Source organism: Ochlerotatus camptorhynchus, unplaced genomic scaffold, assembly GCF_037179485.1.
Source record: "Ochlerotatus camptorhynchus isolate MF236.1 unplaced genomic scaffold, CSIRO-AGI_Acam_v1.1 ptg000270l, whole genome shotgun sequence".
In the NCBI taxonomy this organism is placed as follows: Eukaryota; Metazoa; Arthropoda; class Insecta; order Diptera; family Culicidae; genus Ochlerotatus; species Ochlerotatus camptorhynchus.
The window spans coordinates 1,302,654-1,321,598 of record NW_027040759.1 but is presented as its reverse complement, the minus strand read 5'-3'; the positions used below and the strand labels follow the sequence as shown (position 1 = coordinate 1,321,598).

The 18,945-nt window shown below is 39.5% G+C and overlaps 1 protein-coding gene across 1 annotated transcript in view; it reads right to left on the bottom strand.

Moving 5' to 3' along the window:
* Positions 1-674: 674 nt before the first annotated feature.
* The window catches only part of LOC135705595 (juvenile hormone esterase-like), a gene marked incomplete at its 3' end in the record, with an annotated part of 59,091 nt that continues 40,820 nt past the window's right edge, over positions 675-18,945 (bottom strand). Inside the window, exons 2-3 of the mRNA XM_065227364.1 lie at positions 900-1,592; positions 675-837 (exon numbers count right to left, since the gene is read on the bottom strand). Of these exons, the coding sequence (XP_065083436.1) occupies positions 675-837; positions 900-1,592 (856 nt within the window). The remainder of the gene's footprint in view (positions 838-899; positions 1,593-18,945) is intronic.

The following is an 18,945-nucleotide window of genomic DNA, read 5'->3' as shown; positions in this document are numbered from 1 at the left end:
GGTGGGCTTCCCAAACCTTTAAATCGATTTATCTCCTTAATTAAGGCTCTAATCGCGATTTGGGGGGTGTTCAGATGCTCGAAATTTTCATACCAAAATTTCCCAGTATAAAATATACCAAAATCCTTTATTTGTCCGCCGGTGGGCTTCCCAAACCTTTAAATCGATTTATCTCCTTAATTATGGCTCTAATCGCGATTTGGGGGGTGTTCAGATGCTCGAAATTTTCATACCCAAATTTCCCAGTATAAAATATACCAAAATCCTTTATTTGTCGGCCGGTGGGCTTCCCAAACCTTTAAATCGATTTATCTCCTTAATTAAGGCTCTAATCGCGATTTGGGGGGTGTTCAGATGCTCGAAATTTTCATACCAAAATTTTCCAGTTTAAAATATTTCAAAAACCTTCATTTGTCGGCCGGTGGACTTCCCAAACCTTTATATCGATTTATATAAAATATAGTATCACCTTTTCGTCGGTAATCGTTTTATTCGTTTTAGTCGGTTCGACTATGATAACCGGACAATATAAGTTTTAAACAGTATTCGTGGTTGTATTCTCTATTTCCGAGATCCCAAAATACGCTACAATGCCTAAATCCTTTTCGTCGTAATTCGTCAATATATGTATACTGCAACCGTAAAAAGCTAAAAAAATGTCTAGAATTACTTACAAGCACTCTTCAGAGCTCCCTCGTCCATTGTCAAGCCGGTCATCCAGGGCAGGGCAAGCGCATGCGGTTCGTACTCATCCCGGGGATGTTTGGTGATGAAGGCCCCTGGTAGGTCCGGTTCAACGACCGGTGGAAACGGAATCATCGGATCAGTGTCCCAAGTCTAAAAACAAATACCATCACAATACTATGTTCACACCATCAGTAGCTCCCGTCACTACTTACGAAAAACCCATAGAACGCCTTCGTCACATCCTCCCCGGAGACCTTGCGCAAGCAATCCATCATCTCCCGGAACTTCCCGTCTCGTCCCTGATGACATCCCAGCATGTCACCCAACTGAACGGATCGCTTCCGAGCAACTCCCGTATGTGCCGGTTGAGCCCACGCGTCCAGATTCACTCCGGACTGCGATATTACCCGGTGGAATAGGCCTTTCGACATCGGAGACATCATATGATAGGTGCCACTGGCTCCTCCCGCACTCTCGCCAAACATCGTCACCGAACCGGGATCCCCTCCGAACGAAGCAATATTCTCCTGAATCCACTTCAACACAAAACTCTGATCCTTCAGTCCATTATTTCCCGGGCAGTCTTCCTGTTCGGTGCTCAGAAAGCCAAGGGGACCCAACCGGAAGTTGGCTCCAATGTAGATTACGTCGTGATCGAGCAAAAAGTCCGGTCCGTAGAAGCCTCTCATGCCGGATCCGCACTGCCAGCCGCCTCCATGGAAGAACACCATCACCGGCAGCGGTCCCTCCTGGGCCGGTCGTTCCGGAACGTACACATTCAACTGTAGGCAATCCTCGACACCGGAAACTTCTTCGTCCCTCCGGTACGGGTCCCGTTGGGTGCAAAGGGGGGCATCGGCAGTGGCGAGCCGTTCGCCGACCCACGAGTCGAATGGAAGAGGTGCCTAAGGAGAAAGAGAGAAATCCGGAAAGTGTTACATAGGCGTTGTGCTGGGATGGGGCAAGAGTTTAAATTCTATTGAATGTACGATGCTGTGAACTCTGCAAGCAGGAGTTAAATTTTCAAATCGACAATGCTTCAGAATGATGAGATTGTTGTCCCTTCAAATGCCAAGTGCTGGAGCAGATGAAGCTTCGCTAAACTTGTCCTAATGAAAAAGAAAACCAACCAACCCACCGAAAATTAGCTCAGATTTGAGAATCAGCTACCATTTTCAGCTTCCATCCGACGAAAGCACTTAGCCAGCAATTAAATTTAATGAATTAGCTAAGCGAGTACCGAGCCGGCGCGCTTCGGCGGAGTGCTCAGTGAAGCTTGTGCACCATTCATTATTCTCCGCAGATAGCATCTCACAAGGGGGTGGGTAAAGGCGAACCACGCGAATTTCCACCTGCTTGTTCAAATTCCACGCAACTTTTCGCCTTCATCGTTATCATCGTCGTCGTCGTCGTCGTCATGGCTGTAACTAATTTTCCGTGCTCATTCAGCCGGTTTAGCACACAAGTCAAGAATGCCGAATAAAACTGTACAACTCGTACTCCCGCGAGAATGAATGAATGAATGCAAACGAGTTGGAATGGTGAGAGAATTCTAGTGAATCTGCAAACAAAACACCCATCAGCTGCACGCTCCACGATTCTGTTTAATAAAGCGAACCGAAACTGCTAATGCCCTGTACAATGGTGCTACGTGCGAAGTTGTTTTCAGAATTTCTCCCCAATGAGCGATTTTACTTTAGCTTCTGACATGGAGCGACAGCGTGAAAATACTTCACCCACCCGCAGAGATATGTAGCTGTCAGTTTTTATTGTTGTTTGCAGGAAAAGGGGGAATGTAATCCAGGGTGCCGACAAAAAATATTGAATTTGTTTCAAACGAATAGTTTTGACACTTTCCGCATGGTGGAAATGATCTTCTTTCCTTTATTTAACGTCGGTCTCTGTTCCGCAATCTAGTGCCAATCACCGACGGACATCGATTGCCATCCATTGACAGCAATCGAATGTGCAGGAAAGCAGCTTCCACACCTGCGTAGGATATCGCTCCCATTCATATAAATATAGGGGAAATGGATGTAATGTCGGCCTTAATTCCCCTAATTTGGGCCCACACATAAATTCAGCAATCGACTAAATTTTCAATAGCGACCAAAAATATCCATTACTACCGTCCCAATGACGCGTTCATCTAGATAATATTGATGAATAGCCAAGGGGTAGGTCACTCCGCACACCAATCTTGGGTCACCATTTTTCTCAGTGTGCAGCAAGTGTGCCGCAGGTGTACCAATTTTGCCGGCAGTGCCGGTCATAGAGCAAGCTGTGATTTTTTGTAAAATACAAATATTAAGGTATCTTTGGCAACCCGGAATATTTGACAGCTTGAATGTTTGGTTTGCATTCACAACGGCACCGAAAATTTCGATTATCGCGCTCGATAAGGATTTTTTCTACCGACGAATAAAACGCCTCTACGCCAACTGGAAGGAACCAGAGTTTTCCCATGATGATTCGCTGCAGAAGGCGGATTGCAATCTGACGGCGGTTGGCGTAGTCGAGGAAACCATTACAGTAAATCCACCTGCGCTTCTGGGATACGAGCTGACCGATACGATTAAGGTGCTGTACGAAAAGTCCATCTTTTTCCTGACCAGTTAGAAGATCTAAACTTATGTACTGATTGTCATCAGGACTTAAAAAAAACGTTTTCATCTAACTAATCTAACATCACTTGTATTAACTTCATCAAACTAAAACTACCAACCGATCACTTTGGGAGTCAACTAAGAACTGAGTGCCTGTTCTACTTACGACCATCTAACAACCTAACTATACTGTTAAACTGCTGAGGTCAGCTGGGAACAGTCCATGTCGCCACGATGTCCTCCATAGAATAGTCACGTACCGGGATTCAGGTTGTATTCGATGAAGTTATTCGGGCTGAGTCTGGTCTATTGCAGGCGCTACGTAGGAACGACGATGTTGTTCCTGGAAATGATGAGTAGGCTGGTTGAATGGCTTGCCTGCCGTGGGAGCTACGATGTAAGGTTGACTGGCACATAAGATGTGATCTTAGGCAGGCTGGGACATAACTCTACTTCTTGAAGCAGCTCGAGAAGGACGGTGAGGAGGGCATTCCGTCGGTAAAGCTGCTGGTTTGGGATAAGAACGACAAAGACAAGGCCAATTTTGAAAAGCTGCTGGAGATCAAGGAGAACTTCCCGGGTGAATTATGTGAATCGTGACGAGCCTTCGTCAAGAACAAGAGCTTCAACACGGTGGACATCAGCGTCCCAATCGGGTACATCATGTGCTCTAAGGAGGACTCCGAGGTTATCACCATCAAGGCCTGCCTAGTTATGGGAGACGTATTCAACAAGTACCTCAAGGATCACATCATGAAGATTATCGATGCTGATAAAAAAGTAAAATATGCCAAACTGTCGGAGGGTGTCGAGCAGGCTCTGACGAACAAAAGGTTCGTCTCCGATACCAACTAGTTGGACATGTGCCCGGTGATTATCCAAACGGGTGGCAATTAGAGCTTGAAGTTCAGTACATTCAGCGACAAGAACTATCTGCACTTCGGATCGATCATCTGTGCTCTGGGTGCGCGTTACAAGTCCTACTGATGCAATGTCGCCCAAACGTTGCTGATGAATCATACGGAAACGATTCAGAAGCACTAGACCTTTCTGCTCAATCTGGAAGAGGAACTGCTGAAGGTGATGATTCCGGGCAAGAAAAGCTCTCGGAGGTTTTCGACGTCGGAATGGATTATGCCAAGAAGGAGGATCCAAGCGAAGATGTTCGGTTTTGCCATCGGGTTGGCTTTCCGGGAGAATTCGAGTATGTTGTAAGTTAATTAGGTTGAGTGGAAGCAATAACAATTCCGTGTGATTGTGCCGTGAAAAGTAGTTCGGCCTTGTAACGACCCTACTTTTGAGCAGCAAATCAACAGCACTCGGTTAGTTGGTCATCTACCAAACAAAACTCACTTGAACAATACCAAACTAGTTTTTCACGGCACAATCACACGGAATTTTCATTGCTTCCACTCAACCTAATTAACTTACAAATTTTGTTTCATTTTACGAAATTGGAAAACCATTTATTTCATCTCGTATAAGATGGCACATATCCGAAAATGAAACTACTCTTTTACTTAATTCTAATTTAAACAGAAATCTTACTTCAAATTTACATACGTCGAATCGGTGGTAACGAAACAGTTGTTACCCTTCACCGCCATCAAAGCATATCCATCGTTGCCGCAGGAGTTGGACCAGGAGTTCTTGATTAGCCAATCGCCACCACTGCATGATCTAATCCATCCAAATTATTCATGCATTCCGGTTCGTAGTACACTCCATTTGCGTAGTAGCTGAAAGACTTGTGACCGGCATCGATAGCAATCGACAGCCCTCGGAAGCCTACATTTAGAATTTAAATGTGAACCGAGAAGTGAATTGCTAGTCTGAATTCCTCTAGTATATATAGTTAGAGTATTTTTCTGAAATACGCAGTCAAACTTCAATGACAGCTGTCCAGCAGTGCTCCCATTTTATTTAATTAACAGATCAGATTCAATAAACAAACAGATTGTGCCGAAGGTCTGTGGACGGATGTGCCCAAGCTGTGCCGAATCAACTCTCGGCATACTGTGCTGAGTGACTTACCCCTTGTGAATAGCAGACTTTTAGCGATGTGCCCAATCTTAGATCCATAGGCCAACATTACAGCCATTTTCCCTATATCAACCCGTGTTATCTAGGAAAACAAAATATGCTAAAGTTAAGTTAAAGTTATGTAAAAGTTAAAGTTAAGTTAAATATATGTTAAGTTGATTTTAGGTTAAAGTTTAGTTAAAGTTATGTTAAATTTAAGTTAAAATTTTATTAAGGTTATGTTAAAGTTTATTTAATGTTAAGTAAAAAATCAGCAAAACCAATGTTCGATCGTGGAGATCTAACTACCGGCCACCGGAGGTATTACTACCCGCTATTTCAAAAAGCGGTACACCAAACCACAGGAAAGGGTAATTCGCCACTATAGCACACTTCACTATCGCACTATCTTAAATGACCGTTGTGGGGTTTGTTCTACACGAATCACTCACTGTGATTATCACGCACGAAACATACGCACTCAATCGATTCCGTGATCGATTTATTACCACCTTTGGCCACCATTGAGATCAGTTTCGGATTTTGAAAGATCACTCGAATTTACTGCACTGAGGGGGGGTTTGCCTTATTTGCTCGGAATAAAGAGAACGACTTGAGTTTGCTACCGGTTGCTTTGGCTTTATATTTTGTACTGATGGGATTGTGTAACTTTGTTTTCATTGAATGGGTTTTGCATGTACAATAGCTTGTGGGTCGATTGAACAGTGTAGTGTATTATTGTGGTGACGGTTGGTGATTTAAATCTGTTTTCTGTTATTTAAATTTGTGTTAGGCTTAACTACTTTAGTTTGTTTTGGTTTGAATTCAATGTGACTTAATGCTAAATATTTACAAATGTTGGGTGATATTTACAGATATTTACATGTGACCGTATAGTTATCAGTTAAGTTTAAATTAAGTTAAAGTTTTGTCAAAGTTAAAGATAAGTTAAAGTTTTGTTAAAGTTAAATAAAAGATAAGTTAAAGTTATGTTACAGTGAAGTTAAAGATAAAGTTAAAATAATTTGAAAGTTAAAGTAATGTTCAAGGTAAAGTTATTGAAAGCTAAGTTAAAATTGAGTTAAAGTTATGGAAAAATTAAGTTAGAGTTAGGTTTATGCTTAAGCTAATGTAAAGTTAATTTAATGTTAGGTTAAAGTTATGTTAAATTTAAGTTAAAATTAAGTTAAGGATACGTTAAAGTTTAGTTACAGTTAAGTTAAAGTTCAGTTATGTTAAGTTAAAATTAAGTTAAAGTTATGTTAAAGTTAAAGCGATGTTAAAGTTATGTTAAAGTTACGTTGAATATAAGTTAAATTTAAGTTAAATACAAGGGGCAAGTCAGCTGTACTCAGAGCGAATAGTTTCGCAGGGAGTAAATTTGAGCAACTCATAATTACTCAAAATTGATCAAAGTAGTCTCGCTTTTTTTCAAAAAATACAAACCTACAATGAAAAATCCGTACAGACGTCATCTAGCCACCGACATTTAATTTATTGGAGATGAAATTATGCATTTTTTAAATTTACTAACCGTTGAAATTGTATAAGATCACTTGCAAGACGGCTCATATCTGATAACAGATTGATCATCAAGATTTCGTAAAAATGATCAGTCGGCGATTTGCGGTTCCGAAACTAGCCACTAGCATTGAATGTACGAGGTCGGGGCTGCCATCAAGAATGGGTTGGCGAAAATTTGTCAGTTGAGGAGATTGGAAGGAAGTGTACCCGTGTGCTAGAAGTGGTAGGATACGTACGATATTTAAACCAGAATGCGTTTACGGTAGGACTAAGGAACAAGTTTGACGTGCATTTTCTCCGCTGTTTATCTGACGAGTAAAAAATAGGAAAATATATGTCGTCATATTTTTATAACAGTATAAAAAAACCAGCCATCACACCGGTCCAGAAGCCGATAAGCAAAGAGTCAAGAAGGAGTTCTGAAAACAAACTCCCCCACTGAACCCCCGACGTTCTTTCGTTTGCGACGACGTCACGGAGAAGCGACACACAAGTGGTGATCCTGGAGACTCCTTTAAGCACATATACAGACAGAAAATTCCCCAGATTAAAAGAAATCACCATGGATCAAGGTGTATTCAAGGAGAGGCAACATGTTATTTCAGTTAAAAAGTATCATCAGTACGAGGTGGAGGAAGCGGTCAAGGGTGGATATTATTCTGATTCAAGCAAGAAAGATGGACCAGCAGCGCCATGCAATTTCATCATTGACATTACTCATGGATTCATTTGGTGAGTTCGTTCCTATTAATTAATTCCCTTGATGATGATCGTCCACAGCGTTGAACAGCCAGAAACAGTTGCAGAATAAGCTTTCCATTAATGAGAGCTTTCCACTTATTTGATTTAACTGCAAACACATAAACAAACAAATATCATATGTGTTTATAGTCACCTGTGTACGCTACAATCAGCATTAGTTTACCAAAGCGATCCATGCTGCAAACCTTTCCCCACATTCAATATCCCAGTAATTTCTCGCAGAGGACTTCTGGCTTTCCTTCACAGCGAGTGTCATGTCAACACATTCCTTCCCATTCCCTATTTGACCTGCATTCGGACACGGCCAGGTATTAGATCTGCTGTTTTTACACATTGCGGATGAATGTGTATGACCCCAGGAAGAAGTGATTCTGCTAGCGTACTAATCAAATTCCTGTTCGACATGGTCAAATAACCCTGTATCAAAGGAATTCAGAAGTATATTATTTTGTATGGATCCCTAGGACACATCGGAGTAAATGAAAACGAGGAAACAGCATATGTTGCAGCCTTTGGCAGACTAGCAAGCTGCTACACCTGGGAGGTCCCTGCCCTGGATCTACATCATTGGCTCGTGACCACAATATTAAACTGCTGAAAATGCGGAAAGCTTACAGTCAGGAAATCATTTCTTCCGGAGGATTAAGGGAGATACCAGGAGATGGGAAGACCCACCATTGAGGAGGAGTGGCAACATAGCCTGATGGCAAGGGCGTAGACAAGTTCCACATGGCCTGATGTCAACAGGCGCTATTAAGCCGAATGTAACTAGGCCCAAGGGGTCACTAGGTCAAATGAGTAATTTAACTGATTTTTAAATTTGTGTCAAACTGCATAAGTGATTTTCAAGTTTGCATGGTGAAGAGCATATTCCGAATTGACTTGATAATAGTGACAAGAATCAGGTAGTGACCACCGCTGTTATGAATTTCTATATTGTATATTTCAAATCACAAATATTGTTTATGTTCATAGATTTCACATAATCCTTTCCCCTTTGTCCTTCTCCTTTTCCTTTCCCTTTTTTCTTTTCAGAAAGCGAGTAATGGCGCTAAAACCATAAGTCATAAAAGGCTAGGACAAGAGTTAGTGCTCATGCCCCAACCGTCAGAAGAAAATGGAGCATCACTTAACCTTTCTAGCTTTGATGCTTCCAACGACCAACCAATCATATAATTACCAAAATCGGAACGTACTTCGATTTAAACACACCCAATATTTTCTGAATCATCTTGCCCCTTAAATACTACACAGTAGGCCTGGCCGTTTTAATATGTGTGACGCATCTTCGATGTGAAACATATATCAAATAGACAAGAAAATGATGTAGGCATATATATATCATTTTCCATGATGCTTTCAAGAACTGGCTGTGTTGGTGTTAGATTAGATTAGAATGCGTTTACGGTAGGACTAAAAAATTTCGCAGAAAAAGAAATAGCTATAGATAAGGTTTGGATTGTTGAACTAATTAAACAAAGACCTACATTAAAAAATGTGTTAATCTAAATGTGCTTTTAACTTTATAAAACACTCCAATTAACAAAACTATTGAAACGAAGGTAGACTCAAACGCATATCCATTCTGTCTTGTTTTCCTGCCCTATACTGTTAGATTGAGCAGCAAAGGTGGTCGCGATTCCCCCCAGGCTACGATTTACGATATTTCATAGGCTATAGAAGGTGTGACTTGTAGCGCTCCTCGAACCAAGGAATAATTTCAGACGGATTGTTCGTTGGCAGTTGATCGAAAGTGACAAACATCTTATCGATAAAAGCCTTTTGAACTGCTGTTGTTGTAGCACATGGTCGTCGTTTTTCTGAGTAGTTTGTAACGCCATGCTGAGGCTGACTTTGCTCAGCTTGTACCACGAGATATTCGTTTGTTGGCAGGTAGGACAATCCTAGCCCTTCTTAATGACACTATGACGTTTCTGTTCAATATACAGTGTATAAGTCAATGATGTTGACGTATGGACACTATTTGGTCTTGAGCTAAAACGCAGTTTGTTTCAATAGGAATTCTGGAGAATCCCAGGAGAGCTCAGTGCAAAACTTTTTCTGTTAGTTTGAATTCGGCTAAAAATCTCTATAATAAATAAAACAAAATGTTAGTTTGAACAATAGTTCCGGGCACTCTCATTTTCGTCAGCTACAGATCCTTCATTGGTGGACTCAATTCCTCATGCTACTAATAGCAAAGTGTTCCTCTCACCACTGCTAACTACTTTACTACCCTTTCGGTGATAGTATCCGATGACTCAGACCTAGTGGTGGTCTTGAATCATCGTATCCATACATTCTGTAACACTGATATCCCGGACAGAATTATACAATCCAGCATATTCCGCAACAGCACCACAAGTATCACATCCGCAAGAACTTCAGCGCCAGTTTTCAGTTGCTTATGAAATTACTGTTGAAAAATATGTCTATCGGCTTCAGCCCACCGATGATGACAGATTTCAACACAAAAACAGGTTGCTATGTGTATTTGATGTAGATTAACGTGAGCTATTCAGAGTTGCTAGAAATTCGCTCTGATTTTACTCATGATCAAAAGCTGTCTTGCCCCTTGGTTATATATATTAGACCTGTTCATTTTAAACGAAATGTTCGGAATGTAACGGGTCAACCGTGATTACTGTTCGTCATGTTAATTTGTACTTCTGTGTAAATTTTCAGCAAAATCGGTGATGATTTTGAGGTGCTTCAAGTTAATTTTATGTTTTTAAGGTAATTTACGGCTTACAATATTTGTATCTCGAGACTGAAATAACGAAAACTGCTGTAACAACTTTCATAGCAAAGTTTAATGTGTCATGTATCAGCTTTGTGACCAAAGGTTGACTATTCGAAGTGATTTTATTGAATTTTGACTTAGTTTCATGCTCGAAGATATCTTAAAATGTGAAGAATTTTAAAGTATTTGTTCTACGAATTTTCCACCCGTATGATATAAAAATGTGTAGTGTACGGCATAATGTTCCTCATATTGTTCTAGAAGTTTCATTCCAACATAGTTTTCGTGTTTATTTCATAGATTGAGAGATAAAAATCAGAAAAGAGGCCGTTTTAGCTAAAATTCACAAGACAACAGAACCAATAAAAGTCAATTAGATTGACAGAACATAGTTGCATTGCTTTTCAATGACGACCGATGACTGTTTCATTGATATATGATTTTTTCATAAATATGAATCCTCAGTAGACGTGTTTTTTATCAAAGGCAAGTGTCACTCGAACCATAACAGCAATTTATAAAATAACGAACATTTGAATGGCTCGAGTGACACTTGCCTTTGATAAAAAAAAACACGTCTACTGAGGATTCATATTTATGAAAAAATCATATATTAATGAAACAGTCATCGGTCGTCATTGAAAAGCAATGCAACTATGTTCTGTCAATCTAATTGACTTTTATTGGTTCTGTTGTCTTGTGAATTTTAGCTAAAACGGCTTCTTTTCTGATTTTTATCTCTCAATCTATGAAATAAACACGAAAACTATGTTGGAATGAAACTTCTAGAACAATATGAGGAACATTATGCCGTACACTACACATTTGTATATCATACGGGTGGAAAATTCGTAGAACAAATACTTTAAAATTCTTCACATTTTAAGATATCTTCGAGCATGAAACTAAGTGAAAATTCAATAAACTCACTTCGAATAGTCAACCTTTGACCACAAAGTTGGTAGATAACACATTAAGCTTTGCTATGAAAGTTGTTACAGCAGCTTTCGTTGTTTCAGTCTCGAGATACAAATATTATAAGCCGTAAATTACCTTGAAAACATAAAATTAACTAGAAGCACCTCTAAATCAACACCGATTTTGCTGAAAATTTGCACAAAAGTTCAAATTAACATGACGAACAGTAATCACGGTTGACCCGTTACATTCCGAACATTTCAATTAAAATAAACAGGTCTAATATATATGTTAAAGATAAAGCATAATTAAAGTTAATGTTAAGTTAAAATTATATTAAAGGTTAGATCAAGTTATGTTAAAGTTAAGTTAAGTTGAAGGTAAGTTGCATTTAAAATTAGGTTAAGTTAAAGTATATTTTATGTTAAAGTTAAGTTTAAGTTAAGTTAAAGTTATTTTAAAGCTAATGTTAGTATCGCCGCGAGCAAATTAATTACAATTCTCAACTTTGTGGGAGTTCAAGATCTAAACCAAAAACTGCAGCCAAATCGCTGCAAGCAAGTTAATTTTAATTTTCAAACCTATTCCTAGAAAATAAGTACCAACGGCTGCAGCCATATTGCCGAGAGCAAAACCAGACAGTCGGTCGCAGCGAGGATCGCAGTCGATCCGGTGTTAAGATACGGACACAAAATAAAATGAAAAGGAGAGCATAAGTGCGAGGATAGAATCTACATAAGGCAAGGTATCATAAATCCAATGACGGATAAGCTAGGATTAACGTATAAGGGACACGCCCACGCATGGATGGTGCAATATCCTTCCTATATTCTTTCTCTGTTTATCCTAGTTAAGATAGGCAAAACACTACAAATGTAAGCCAATGTATGGATAGGATCCTTCTCAGATCTGGTTCTTAAAATACTACAAATAAACGAAAATTATCCGAAACACCAGATCTGAACAGGATAAAGTATATAAGGAAGGAAGGGCCTGAAGAATACGAAAATAACCCTTCAAATCCTAGAACATACTCAAGCTAGAAAGTAAGGAAATCAATTAGAAAACCCGGTCTTCAAAGGGATATGTAAAAGTATAAAATATACAGATAAGAGTTTTACATAATTACGCATCGATAGACTAATATGTAGGATCAAGATAAATTTTGTAATATTTGTATCAATAAACAAGTTCTAACTCAACTCCGTGGTCTTCGTATAAATCCGAATACCCTTCATTTTAGCAGTAAAGTGAAAGCTGATCTCCTAATAGAGAGTTCAAAGTAACTTGAAACCAATTTTTGCTTCCTTTTGTTTAAACCAGTGAAAGTGATCTTCCTAATAAAGAGATCCAAGTAGCTACTCGAAGTAATCCCCTTCCCCGCTGACTAGTCGTGAAAACTGATCTCCCTAACCGGAGTTCAAAGTAGCCTCTGACAGCAACAGTTAGGTTAATTTTAAATTAATGTTATGTTAAAGGTACTTTAAAGTTATGTTTAAGTTATGTTAAAAGTAAGGTAAAGTTATGTAAAAGATGATTTAAGGTTATGTTAAAGTTAAAGTTAAGTTGAAGTTTGGTTAAAGTTAGTCGAGGCAGATTTCATGTGTGAGTGAGTGATGAACATTGCACAGTGGTCCAGAATGCAGATTTAGGTGGAATAATATGTTTCGAGACTGAAGTTGAAACTTTAGACTAAAAGTCTCTTCTACAAAGTTGTTCCTTATAGTTAGGCCCTTATTTTTATGACAATGAATTCTAGGGTGCTTATTATTATCATTAAAATCAAAAATCTAACTGTTTTGTTTGAATAAATTAAGGTATATATTTTTCGGCAAAGTTATAGTTGAGCTTATTTCAAGCAAATTTGTTGAAATCAACTTTGTTGTATCTCTTAAATTGGCCAATTTAGAGCTATTTTCTTGAATTGAGTTAGGGTGACGCTAAAAAAACAGTTATTTTGCTCTAGTTTTCTTATTTCATTTTTTTTAGCGTCACCCTAACTCAATTCAAGAAAATAGCTCTAAATCGGCCAATTTAAGAGATACAAAAAAGTTGATTTCAACAAAGTTGCTTGAAATTAGCTCAGTTATAACTTTGTCCAAGAATGTATACCTTAATTTATTCAAACAAAAAAGTTAGATTTTTTATTTTAATGCTAATAAGAGCGACCCTAGAATTCATTGTCATAAAAATAAGGGCCTAACTATAAGGAACAACTTTGTAGAAGAAACTTTTAGAAAGTTTCAATTTCAGGCTCAAAACATATCATTCCACCTAAATCTGCATTCAGGACCACTGTGCATTGTTATGTGCAATTCACTTTAAAAGGTGCGTTTCATTTTTTATCACATGTAGTTCCAAAGAGCCTGAACGAAATGTGGTGCTTGCGAAACTCACTTGAAGATACGATATGATGGATACTAATTGTGTAAAACACTAGTAAATTCTTCGAGAAATAAGTTAAGATAACAAGTTGAAAAATGTGTTAATTGTCAGTGAACAAATGTAATGTTGCATTAAAATACTTTAAATCGTGTTGAATTTAAATTTTCCATCATTTCACATCCGTTGATCCATCCTGAACGGTCATCCCGTAGTAGTTATATCACATCATTGCTAATAATGTATATATCTATATCTTTTCCGGTACCATGGAGTCGACAAAGTAAAAATATAAGGAGAGCCGCAAAATTAAGCACATGCGATACGAAAATGGAATGATGCTCGTGTTACGGTTTTATAAGACGTAACTAAGAACTCAAGATCATCACACTAAAAATGTGGACGTCAATATATCGTGGATCACATCAGAAATGACATGGGAGACTTTCAGGAACTAGCAGTGATATAGAGAAGAACGTGAATTTCTTCTAACAGCTTAGTAGTAGTACTGAGCTGTTTGATGAATTAAACCCAGTCCTTTTGCGTAAGGGCCCCCAGCAAGGACCGCAATGTCATCTGTAATATATTAAAGTGAGCTGTTGTCTCGCCTACTGTTGGAGTTTTCAGTGCCAGCTGACTGACTTTCTCCGACCATAAATCAATAAATCAATCTTTTGAGTAATTTTTGGCAAAATTTAAATAAATCTGGGACTTTCGTTCCCCTCGTTTCTTTTTCAAAATGAAGCCTTCTGCTTTCCATAAAGTAAACAAAAAATGAGTTGACAAATGCTGAAATTCATCTGATATATGAGCCAAAGAAGTTTCGATTATTTTCTATGACGAAAACTTGTCCTACTGCCTCTTAAGAACCAAAAGTTCCAACCCCGCAGAAACGGGCAAAAAGCCGTACTCGCATTCCCAGAAGATGATGCAAAGATTTACCCGAATTTTTTTTTTAAAGATAAAGTTATGCACCAGACATTCATATCGTGCTGAAAATGCTTTGCCTCGTTACTAGTTGTCTTTTTGTTATTTCTTGAAAGAACAAAAAAAAATCCGCAGAATGACGTTCACTCTCACCGCTGCACCATTAGCCCCCGGGGGGTCACGTCTCACGACCCGCAACCTTCTCACGCTCATCATTCCATTGTGAAGTTTCGTTTTCGGCATTGTCATAGACTTGGAAAGCGCGCGTTTGGAGAAAAATCTCCGGAAGCTCCGTCGGGCGGGGGGATGTGTACTTTTGGAATGTTAAAATAACTTTTCCTTTCTGCTTTGCTTTTTGGATTTTTCCGCGCTCCGTTCCCGTCAGTCGGCCGGTAGTCAGTCTCATATTTCTTTGCGAGTATGAAACAATCACCGAGGTTTACGGTGGCGTGAGTGGGTTTTCGATTCCTCAAATATGGGGATGTATTCAACGATTTTCTATTGAAAAACTTTCCATCAATTCCTTTAGACCTTGATAAAAAATAATTTCACTAATTATATAAAAATATGTTTGCTGTAACAAGGTTGAATTTTTGAGAAAGACAGATTGTAGTAAGAAATAATTTAAGAAACCTTGATCTTGAAAAAAAAACTTCAGATCTGAGCAGGAAAGAAAACTTTGAATTTACAGAGAAATATTACAAAGGAATTGGCATAATTCAAAGGTTAGGGTGTCCACGATGAAATTGCCACACACAAAATTGATTCGCAAAATTCGAGTTTTCATCCGATTGCCATCAAATTTTCAGGGATTGAGAAATAACTATTAAACTTCATTTTACCATTTTACTCGTATTTTATTTACAGTCCATACGCAAATGCCCGCATCTTGGCCTTAACCCCGGCCATAAGATTCTGCACAACCTGTGAATCAACCGTTTTTTGAATGTAAACCCATACTTTCTTCAGTTCCTCGACTGTCTTCACTACCTTAGGTCGTTTAAGAAGGTGCTGCTTCATAATCGCCCAGTACTTCTCGATGGGGCGGAGCTCCGGAGTGTTGGGAGGGTTGAACATTTTCGGCACGAAATTTACCTTATTGTCCGCATACCACTTCAGCACGTCCTTGGAGTAGTGGCATGAGGCCAAATCCGGCCAGAAGATTGTTGGGACGTTGTGGGCCTTCAGGAGAGGAAGCAGCCGCTTCTGGAGGCACTCTTTTATGTACCTGTCCGTTCATCGTGTCCTGGGTCACGAAAGGTGCACTCCGCTTCCCGCACGTGCAGATGGCTTGCCAAACCAGGAATTTCTTCGCAAATTTGGACATCTTCTGAGTGCGGACATGCTCCGGAACGCTGAACTTATCCTTGACCGTGAAAAACAGGTTGCCGGGGATCTGTTTGAAGTCGGCCTTCACATATGTTTCGTCGTCCATGATGCAGCATTCAACTTTCGTCAGCATGTTGGGGTACAACTTCCTGGCACGGGTTTTGGCGGACTTGTTCTGCTTCTCGTCGCGATTAGGGGCCTTTTGTACCTTGAACGTTCGAAGCCCAGCCTTAGTTTTGGCCTTCTGGACAAAACTTCGGCTTAGGTGCAGCTTCTTAGCCATATCCCTAACGGCGGCGTTCGGATTTCGGTTGAAGGCCCCAACTACGCGGTTGTGATTTTTGGTATTGTTTGGAATACTTTTTCCTTCACTTTTGGGCTTCCGATCGGTGGTCAACCGTTCCTCGAACCGCTTAATCACTCGCGACACCGTGGAATTCGCGATTCCCAACGTTTTAGCGATGGAACGATGCGAGAGATCCTTGTTCTCGTGATGAATGCGCAAGATTTTATCACGCACGAGCTGTTCTTTCGACTCCATTTCCGCGAGTTTTGATCACAGGACTTTAAAACTTGCAGGATGTAAATAATGCACTATGAACTAAATCCACCCAAATTTTCATTAAATTCTACCCAACGGTTAAAAAGTTAGAGCAATTTCATAGTGTGGCAATTTCATCGTGGACACCCTTTAGAACTCTTGGATAGTTATGGTTAGTATACTTCAGGAATTCCGAGGAGACTAGAACCTATTTTTGAACGAAAAATTCAAAGTCTTTGTGTGGAATGCTTCAGGTAAAGTTTTTGAATAATTTAAATGAAGTTATAAGCAGAATTACATAGTAATTCTGGAGAAAATTCCAAGGGGATTGTGTGGAAATGTCCAAGACATTTTTAAACAATATTTGAGAAGAACTGAGGATAATTCCAAAAAATATCAAAAACTCCACAACTCCAAGCAATTTCTGACAAGAGTTCCAAAAAATACTGACAAGAACAGTTGAGGAATTCTGACGTTAAATTCAATATTATTGTGATAAGAATTCGAATGAAATTTGAAGTTGATTCGATTCCAATCGAATCCTATGGAGCTTTTATTATTTTCCATAACGTCAAGAAGAGGTAATATCAGGAGGTAAGTCACTCTGCCACCTTGTGACTGTGCTGATAGTGTTTCTTGTGTGTTTTTGGGTGTTTCAGGGTGTTTCTGTGTCGAACGAGCTGTCAAAACGTTAAGCGGCACCATACAATGTTTACTGGCAACCATGATTTCCACAACGCTGCAAATGACAGTTGTTTATTGACGTTGACGGAGACTCTGTAGCTCTTTACTCCCATGGTAAAATCCAGTAAGCAAACATCAGACTGTGTGAGATACATGGTGGACTGAGTACTATGCTTTCACTGCAACGAAAATTCCCATAAGAAACTGTCAATCTTTGCAAGAAGACACGATGTTTTGACGGTGACATCATCACCAATATACGGAACAAATCTTTGGGAAAACGGATTCAACGAAAACTGACACATTTTAAGACCCACGGTCTGGTGCACTAAAGGGTAGAAAAGCTGTCTACGGAGTTCTACGAGCCTACGAACGGTTCTTATGATGGAAGCTCAGCACCTCGCATGGCCCGAAAAACTTTGTTTGAAGACTCCTATCACAAACTCAAGCACCTATCAGCTTACGAACTACGACAAAGGCTGTACATCATCTTCCGAGGGGAAGAAGGTCTGGATTACGGTGGCGTTTCTCGAGAATGGTTTGCATGAGGTGCTCAATCCAATGTACTGTCTGTTGGAGTATGCCAACAAAAACAGATAAAGTCTAAACATCAATCCTGCTAGCTACGTTTATCCAGATCACTTGCATTATTTTAAATTTGAACACTAGCTGATGCCCTGGCTCATATACATAAACCAATCATTTTAAATATTTTCAAATTTGACAAGTTAGATTGGTTTGTTTACTCATTAAAGAGGTTCAGAACAACAACAACAAACAGATCATACTGTCAAAGGTTAATGATGAAATCAGATCATGAATTGGTCTATTATAAACAACACATGATGTAAACATTCTTGGAAGTGGTGCCAGAATTGATGAAACATTATCGGGTGGCAGTCTGCATGACAAGGTGTTTGGAGTGTGTCACAGTGTGTTTTTGTGGGTTTTAACACAAGGTGGCAGAGTGACTTACCCCCTAGGTTATTTAGCAGTAGTTGATTTACATTACATGGAAATTCAAACTCATAACATCTAGGGATATTTTATTTTTAAGTTTGTTTATTTGTCAAGGCTCATTCGCAGTAGCTTCACGAAGCCAGTTTTTGTTTTACAAAATTACTTAAAACTAAAGGCGGGAGCCGATTCATATGAGGATCGTGGTAAGTAAGTTTTGAGGAGAGTCCAACAGAATAAAAAAATTGTATAATGGGATTTTGGAAAATGCGATACAAATTATAACGTAACCATGAAAAATTCGAGAGAAACATAAAAAACCCCGAGCGAATTCTTAAAATAATTCTGAGGATGAAAAAGAAGATGTTCTGATGAGTTAAGTCTGTAACGCGCCGCAAAAGTTGGTCAACTTCAAATTGGTGTATTTCTGTTAAAAATGCATAAAAAACACCATTTGGAAGTTGAGTGTATATACAATCGTCGCTATGATGAGTTTTCACCGTTTACTCTCCAGTTTTCAAAATGACGTCCAAGCAAGAGGAGCAGCATGTCAAAATTTTGCTCGCGCAGCAATAGAATCCGACGTTCTCACACGCCAAGTTGGCAAAATTCCTGGATGTGGCCAAATCGACCGTGACAAACGTTTTAAAAGTGTTCGGGGAGCGTCTGTCAACCGCCAGGAAGCCTGGAAGAGGCGGCAATCGTAATCCGGACGTGGCAGCGACGACGAAGAAGGTGGCAGTGAAATATAAGCGGAAACCTAACCTCTCCATCCGGGAGGTCGCTGGCAAGCTCAATGTCTCCCATGCCACTGTGCAGCGGGCCAAGAAACAAGCCAGGTTGTCGACGTTTAAGAAGGTGAA